Source organism: Dendrobates tinctorius, unplaced genomic scaffold (genome assembly GCF_039654945.1).
Source record: "Dendrobates tinctorius isolate UK_male_01 unplaced genomic scaffold, ASM3965494v1 ptg000097l, whole genome shotgun sequence".
NCBI classification, from domain to species: Eukaryota; Metazoa; Chordata; class Amphibia; order Anura; family Dendrobatidae; genus Dendrobates; species Dendrobates tinctorius.
Genome location: NW_027361765.1, coordinates 1,557,641 through 1,566,843, shown reverse-complemented (window position 1 = coordinate 1,566,843; position 9,203 = coordinate 1,557,641). Strand labels below are relative to the sequence as shown.

The 9,203-nt window shown below is 44.7% G+C and overlaps 1 protein-coding gene across 1 annotated transcript; it reads left to right on the top strand.

Moving 5' to 3' along the window:
* Positions 1-2,022: 2,022 nt before the first annotated feature.
* LOC141098985 (olfactory receptor 5F1-like) lies at positions 2,023-2,961 on the top strand. The gene has a single exon (XM_073587039.1). It carries the CDS (start codon positions 2,023-2,025, stop codon positions 2,959-2,961), a length of 939 nt encoding a protein of 312 aa, XP_073443140.1.
* Positions 2,962-9,203: the final 6,242 nt, after the last annotated feature.

Sequence of the window (9,203 nt, the reverse complement as noted above, 5' to 3'; positions counted from 1 at the left end):
CTTTTAATACCATACAGCCAGGTCTACTGAGAGACAAGCTGGGCCTTGTTGGCGTGGACCTCCAATTCTCCATCTGGATCCTTAACTACCTCACGAACCGACCTCAGTTTGTAAAGGTTCGGGAAGGTGTGTCAGACATGGTGATCTGCAATACAGGGGCACCTCAAGGTACAGTTCTTGCCCCTTTTCTCTTCACACTGTACACTGCGGATTTTAAGTGCAACTCATCTAGCTGCTACCTGCAGAAGTATTCTGATGACTCTGCAATAGTAGGCCTCATCACAGGTGGAGATGAAAGAGAGTACAGAGATACTAACCAAGCTTTTGTGGAGTGGTGACAGAGGAACCACATTAGGATTAATTCCGGGAAGACCAAGGAATTGGTGGTGGACTTTCGCAAGGGAAAAAATCCACCAGTAGTGGTGAACATTCAGGGAAATGACATTGAGATAGTCGACACCTATAAGTACCTTGGTGTGATCCTCAATAATAAGCTTGACTGGGCCCATCACGTGGATGCAGTGTACAGGAAGGGCCACAGTAGGCTTTATCTGCTCAGAAGGCTGAGAGCCTTCGGAGTTAGGGGGGCACTCCTTGCATCCTTCTTCAACTCTGTTGTGGCATCAGTCATCTTCTTTGGTGTGGCGTGCTGGGGTAGTGGCATATCAACCAGGGACAGGAATAGGCTGGACAAACTGATTAGAAGGGCCAGCTCTGTCCTGGGATGCCCCCTTGATCCAGTTCAGGAAGTAGGCGACAGGAGGATACTGGCCAAGGTGAGCTACATGGTGCAGAATGATTCCCATCCCATGCATGAGACCGTGACAAAGATGTGCAGTACTGTCAGTGACCGGCTGCTTCATCCTAAATGTGAGAGGGAGCGCTATCGAAAGTCCTTCCTTCCTGCTGCAGTTAGGCTGTATAACCAGCACTGTCCAAAACGGAGAATGACCCAAACAGTGAACTGATAGATCCAAAGTTGTGATAGTCCGGTTATATCTTTTTTTTCGCATATATACCTACCTACTGTCAATGTAATGCCTTTATGCATCTGTATCTGTACTTGTTCCTGCCTTGCTGCTGTAATGCTCTGAATTTCCCCATGGTGGGACGATTAAAGGATTATCTTATCTTATCTTATCTTATCTTATGTACTTGATTAATCTAGGTGCTAGTATCGAAGGTATCCTAATCATATATAAAGAATGGGGCTCACAACTTGCTATCACATCCAGAGATTGAACACTAAAATTACTTTATAATGAATGTGAAATATTTCTTCAAGTTTTTTTGTATTTATATAATGCAAATTATCTAAAAAAAAGTCATCATTAATGAATTCTGAAGATGTCAAATACACCATCGATATTAAGAGGGGACTTTCTAAACAACCCAGCACTGATCAATGGAGAACTAATCGTAACTTATATTCTTGAAAGTGCTTTAACCTTAGGTTTGGCTTTTGCCATTTTCTGTGGTGGTATGAAAAGCAGCTGAAAGTCGGTATTAGGTAGCCTTAGTTGGTATTTTTGGTCTTTTGGCATCACTAGTCATTTTTAGATTAATTTAATTATGTACTATATTAATTTATAGACAATCAAAACATAAGTAATCATGAAGATATTAAAAATATGTCCAACTGTGACCCTTTTCTGAGGATCATTTGTTTCAGTGTGTGGCAATAATCTGATGTAACCCGAGAATTCATTTAGTTATGATGTAGAATAATTTTGTGGCTCTTTTGGTGAATATTAGCACTGCGTGGATTGACCTGTGGTGGGCTGGTGCTTACACAGCAGCCAATCTCAACTAGCAGAGCAGGTAAGGAATAGTGAAAGAAGAATCTTCATTTTCTCCTCTTCTTTACACCTTTGTAGCTATTTGTTTTATATGGTTTTAGATTAATGGCCACATACCAGACATCTATATTTTTCCACTTGCCTACAGATTTGGACCATTACAGATTTTGATGAAAGTCTGGAGGAAGAATTGTTCTGCAATGTCTATACTTGTATTGTGTGTATGATTGCAATGGAGCAAAGAAACAGGACATTTGTCACAGAATTCGTTCTCTCTGGTCTCTCCTCCAACCCAGACCTCCAGCTTCCTCTCTTTCTGCTCTGCCTATTAGTCTACTTGATAACTTTGCTGGGAAACCTTATGATCATTGTATTAATTAGAGTAACTCCCGGATTGCAGACACCAATTTACTTCTTTCTTATAAACTTATCCTTTGTAGATGTCCTTTATTCATCAACTATTACACCCAATATTATGATTAACCTCTACTCTGAACATAAGACGATCACCTTCATTGCTTGTGGAATACAATCATTCCTTTTCATCGATCTGGCGAGCTCAGAAGCAATGTTGCTTGCGGTAATGGCCTATGACCGATTTGCAGCTATATGTAAACCACTATATTATAATATAATTATGAGCAAAGCAGCATGTTGGAAACTTGTATTCTCAGTATATGCTGCAGGATGTCTGAACTCATTCATACATACATATTTTGCATTTACTTTACCATTTTGTGGGTCCAATTGTGTCAACCATTTCTATTGTGATATCAATCCCATCTTAAAACTTTCATGTAAAGATACATTTCTTAACCAAGTTTTCGCATTTGTTGTTGCTGGTTCTATTGAAGTAGGCTCTTTTTTATGTATTGTGATATCATATGTCTACATTGTATTTGCCATACTTAGACTTGGGTCTTCTAGAGGTAGGAGCAAGTCTTTATACACTTGTGTTTCTCATTTTACTTGCGTAGCCTTATTTTACTTCCCGGTTTTCTTCATGTACTTACGACCAAATTCTGCATATGCAGTGGATCAGGACTGGGTAGTGTCAGTATTCTATACAGTAGTAATACCTATGTTAAATCCTATTATTTACAGCTTTAGAAATCAAGATGTGAAACATGCGCTGGTAAATTTTAAAATGTTTAGATATTAAAATTACCATATTTTTCAGACTATGAGCTGCACCGGACCATAAGACACAGCTAGATTTTAGAGAAGAAAATTAGAAAAAAAAAATGAAGCAAAAAATGTGGGTCCCCTCATCCCCATCCTGATATGCATGACCCCCTCATTCCTATCCTGGTATGCATAGCCCCTCTCATCTGCATCCTGGTGTGCATGGCCCCCTCATCCCTATCCTGGCATGCATGGTCTCCTCATCCCCATCCAAGTGTGCATGGGCCCCATCATCCTTATCCTGGTATCCTCGGCACCCGCATCCTGATCCTGGTATGCATGGCCTCCCCATACCTATCCTGGTATGCATGGCCCCCTCATCTCTAGCCTGGTACGCATGTTCCCCTCATCCCTATCTTGGTATCCAGGGCCCCATCTCTGTCCTTGTATGTATGGCCCCATCCTTATCCTGGTATTATTTGCCCCCATCCCCATCCTGGTATGCATGGCCCCATCAGAAAAACATTTAAAAAAAAACATTACACTTACCTTCATTTGCTCCCTTGCAGCGTCTTGCTTCGGTGCCAGCAGCTGCTTTATGCTTGTAAGCACCACATGGCAAGGACGTCATGCGCTGCTTACAAGCTGAGGACAGCCAATGGGCGTGGAATGTAGTGAATATTAATTTCTCTTTAGCAGCGGGCACAGGAGTTAGCCGCAGCCGCCAGCTCCTGCCTCCTGTGACCCACTGCTCCGCCACTCAGCTCTCCTCACCACCACAGCCAGACCTAGAACATCCAGATTATAAGACGCACCGCCCATTTTCCTCCATGATTTTGCGTCTTATAGTCCAAAAAATACTCACTCAAACTTAGTGAGTCCATACAATGTGACTTCAGTACACACCCCCTATTTGTGTAATGTATCCGCATACTATTGCATGTTGGCTATATGTATTTTTATTGGTACTATTATAGGGGCTATGGCTAGTGCACAGGAGACATAGCCCTGTGCACACAATGAATAGGTGCAGTTGCAGCAGTATATGCATGTAGTACTGTCACATTCAAGTTAGTTTGTGCAGAGAGGAGAGTGTGAAATATGGTGGGAGGCTTTCCAGCAGTCATTATGACATGAAATTGAGAGATTGGAAATTTTGTATCTCCCAACTGTTCTCACACATATATACTCACCCTGTTTGGTTTTTGGACTGGAATCTCTTGTTATGTGCTTTTATTGTTTAGCTATCATGCTTTAATAAAAATTACACTTTTTATGGCAATGCTTTTTTTGTCTCTGGATATTTCTAGGGGGGAACTAGGTAGAGGGTGTGGATAGAGGAAGTAGCTAAGGGTAGGACAGCTGGAGAGAAAGCTGACAGTTGGTAATGGAGAGTTGTCATGGAAGCGGGATTCAGTTGGAGCAAGTGTCAAGAGAGGAGTGACAGAGAGGGGCTTCGGTAAAGAGAAGGGGCCAGGGAAGTGAAGAATCTACCCGTGGTGCCTGAATCCACGCCGACCGTAGTCGGGTGGAGGGACCAGGTCACAGTGGGGACCGGCCCCAAACTAGTGGAGAGACTATAGAACTCAGCTAGCTAACCGGAGGCTGTAGTAGCTGTCTGTGCGACAGCCAGATCCACACACAATCGCTCAAAAGGCAGCCACATAGGGTCAAGGGGACCAGAAGAACGTCACCCAACAGGACCTGAGGTTGTTGGCTTGGGACACTGTGTGTGAGGCGTAGGGCAGGAGGGCATGAGCCAGCACAGAGAGACGACCTGGGAAGGTATACAATAAGGGGGTCCTGGAAAAGTGCACCCAAACTACCCGAGAGCTGGCTGGACCACTGACCCAGAGGACACAGCACCCGGCTGGTGATTAAACTGTGAGTAAAGTGTGAAGACTGCACCCTGCTGTGTCCTCAGATGTATTTACTGCATCACCTGCCCTGTAGTACAACAGTTACCATCATCAAATTAACCCTATAACTGCCCTGGGGCCCGCTCTACCCATGGAGAGCTGTAACATCTCTGCTGCTTCATCAACCACCCCAGTGGACCTGAATCGCAGCGTCGGCCATCTATTGACAAACACCACAGATGGTGTCACGACTTAATCCCTTATAAACTTCCCCCATACATTTTATTGCACGCCCAGGGCCACAGACCTGATCACTGCTGCCGTGACATCCCCTGAAGAACTGACTGGCCCAGACTGAGTACCCCACGGCCCTGGTGAGCATCGCATGTGCCAATGATGTCTGAACGATTTTATATTAAAAATATGGTGCTGATTAAGAATATGACTTCGGTTTTACCAGATTGGCTCTAGTTTCTGACTTATTTAATAGTTAATTAATTAATCACCAAAGAATTCTGGCTTTAAAAAGTAGTATTCCTTGCATTGTAAGCATACAAATGGAAATATAAAATAATTATATAGGATATTTTGTTACTTAAGACTGTTAAAGAGTCAAAAGACCAAAGCTATTGTATTTGTTATCACACACAAGTTGCATTGGGGGAATGCATTATTTTCATGGATGATTGACTCAAAAACTAAAACCAATTCAACAAAAGTAATAGGATTTTTTAAAGCGAATCTGTCACCTATTTTTTTTAACTATCAGCTGCCGGCACCGCCATCAGGGGCTTATCTACAGCATTCTGTAATGCTGTAGATAAGCCCCCGATGTAACCTGAAAGATAAGAAAAGTGAGTTATACTATACTCACCCAGGGGTGGTTCAGATCTGGTTTTGGTCCCATGGGTGTCGAGGTCCAGCGCCTGTGCACTGCAGGACTCTGCTCTGCCCTCAACAAGGCAGGTTACATCGGGGGCTTATCTACAGCATTACGGAATACTGTAGATAAGCCTCGGATGGCAGTGTCGGCAGCTGATAGTCGAAAAAATAGGTGACAGATTTCCTTTAATTCAACACCCCCAAAATACCCTAAATCCGTTCAAAAGCCTTGGCAATATTTTTTTTTCTTTTTTTAGACCCGTGTTATGACTTTTTTAAAACTGGTACATTAGTTGATACTTTTTATGGGTGCTACTTGTTTGGCTTTGGACAGCAGAAAGACTGCAATTAAATAATTAAACCCAAAAATTAGGTTCCCATACTCACTAGAAAAAAGTTGACCAAACTCTACGATGTCAGCAGAATAACCATCTAAATTGAATGTGAGCTTCCTAACTATACCCCATCAGATAATGCTGGGAGAGAGAAGGCCCTGGAATTTTGCATTTCAATGCCCAATAATTTGGTTCTAATGGGAGATAAGTTGCTACCAAAGGTTTCAGTAATCAATTTTCTTAACTCACTGCATTGGAAAAACACACAAGGGAATATAGAGAAATTACTGTCTGTCAAACAAGTCGAAATTGCAGTCAGATAAACAAGTGTTCAGCCATCAGTTATCTGTGTGTGGGCACCATAAATCATACTACAAAATAAGGGACAGACAAGTGCACATATGGTGATAATGAAAGGTACAGATGAGAAGAGAGTTATGGAGTTGCTCACCTGAAAGGGTTGCGATTGTCACAACTCCAATAATTGAATATATAACACTGCTGCAGTCTCATCGGCAAATGAAGGTAAACCCTCTTTTTCATATTGATTAGTAGGAAGAGATGATTGATGTTTCTGAGTAGACCGCGCTGCTGTATGGACATAATAATTGTCTATTAGTTAGTTATTGTCCATATGAAATAGTATTCTGAAAAGATACTCATATTTAACTAGATTAAGGCCCGATGCTATCGCATCGAGAGGATAGTGACACACCTCTTGCCATGTTAACCCTCAATACACACACACCTCCTCAACATACACTCCTCTCACCTTTCACCATCTCCACTCACATCCACTCACTCTTTCACTCCACATACGACCCTTTCTCTCACTCCGTCTCTCATACTCACACTGTCATCGTCGCTGCTCCATGATCCCCGACATCTTCTTCCGCCGGCGCCATCCTGGATCCCGACGTTGTCCACGCCGGCGACATGTTCTTGCGGCCATGCCATCTTGAGTATTCTGAAATCCTGCGAGTGGACATTAGTGGAGATAGTGAAAGGTGAGAGGAGTGTGTGTTGAGGAGTGGTGTGTTGAGGGTTAACATGGCAAGAGGTGTCCTGTGACGTCACCAGTTACAACTGGACGGAAGTTGTTACAACCCGGAAGCTGCTTAGCGCATTTATTATAGTAGATTAAGGCCCGATGCTATCGCATCGAGAGGATAGTGACACACCTCTTGCCATGTTAACCCTCAAAACACACACCTCCTCAACACACCACACCGCCTCAACACACACTCCTCTCACCTTTCACCATCTCCACTCACGTCCACTCACTCTTTCACTCCACATACGACCCTTTCTCTCACTCCGTCTCTCATACTCACACCGTCATCGTCGCTGCTCCACGATCCCCGACATCTTCTTCCGCCGGCGCCATCCTGGATCTCGACATTGTCCACGCAGGCGACATGTTCTTGCGGCCATGCCATCTTGAGTATTCTGAAATCCTGCGAGTGGACATTAGTGGAGATAGTGAAAGGTGAGAGGAGTGTGTGTTGAGGAGTGGTGTGTTGAGGGTTAACATGGCAAGAGGTGTGCTGTGACGTCACCGGTTACAACTGGACGGAAGTTGTTACAACCCAGAAGCTGCTTAGCGCATTTATTATAGTAGATTAAGGCCCGATGCTATCACATCAGGAGGATAGTGACACACCTCTTGCCATGTGAACCCTCAACACACACTCCTCCTCAACACACCACACCACCTCAACACACACTCCTCTCACCTTTCACCATCTCCACTCACGTCCACTCACTCTTTCACTCCACATACGACCCTTTCTCTCACTCTGTCTCTCATACTCACACCGTCATCGTCGCTGCTCCACGATCCCCGACATCTTCTTCCGCCGGCGCCATCCTGGATCCCGACATTGTCCACGCCGGCGACATGTTCTTGCGGCCATGCCATCTTGAGTATTCTGAAATCCTGCGAGTGGACATTAGTGGAGATAGTGAAAGGTGAGAGGAGTGTGTGTTGAGGAGTGGTGTGTTGAGGGTTAACATGGCAAGAGGTGTGCTGTGACGTCACCAGTTACAACTGGACGGAAGTTGTTACAACACGGAAGCTGCTTAGCGCATTTATTATAGTAGATTAAGGCCTGATGCTATCGCATCGAGAGGATAGTGACACACCTCTTGCCATGTTAACCCTCAATACACACACACCTCCTCAACACACCACACCGCCTCAACACACACTCCTCTCACCTTTCACCATCTCCACTCACGTCCACTCACTCTTTCACTCCACACACGACCCTTTCTCTCATTCCGTCTCTCATACTCACACCGTCATCGTCGCTGCTCCACGATCCCCGACATCTTCTTCCGCCGGCGCCATCCTGGATCCCGACATTGTCCACGCCGGCGACATGTTCTTGCGGCCATGCCATCTTGAGTATTCTGAAATCCTGCGAGTGGACATTAGTGGAGATAGTGAAAGGTGAGAGGAGTGTGTGTTGAGGAGTGGTGTGTTGAGGGTTAACATGGCAAGAGGTGTGCTGTGACGTCACCAGTTACAACTGGACGGAAGTTGTTACAACCTGGAAGCTGATTAGCGCATTTATTATAGTAGATTAAGGCCCGATGCTATCGCATCGGGAGGATAGTGACACACCTCTTGCCATGTGAACCCTCAACACACACTCCTCCTGAACACACCACACCGCCTCAACACACACTCCTCTCACCTTTCACCATCTCCACTCACGTCCACTCACTCTTTCACTCCACATACGACCCTTTCTCTCACTCTGTCTCTCATACTCACACCATCATCATCGCTGCTCCACATTCCCTGACGTCTTCTTCCACCGGCGCCATCATTGATCCCGACGTTGTCCACTCCGGCGACATGTTCTTGCGGCCACGCCATCTTGAGTATTCTCAAATCCTGCGAGTGGACATTAGTGGAGATAGTGAAAGGTGAGAGGAGTGTGTGTTGAGGAGTGGTGTGTTGAGGGTTAACATGGCAAGAGGTGTGCTGTGACGTCACCAGTTACAACTGGACGGAAGTTGTTACAACCTGGAAGCTGCTTAGCGCATTTATTATAGTAGATTAAGGCCCGATGCTATCGCATCGGGAGGATAGTGACACATCTCTTGCCATGTGAACCCTCAACACACACTCCTCCTGAACACACCACACCGCCTCAACACACACTCCTCTCACCTTTCACCATCTCCACTCA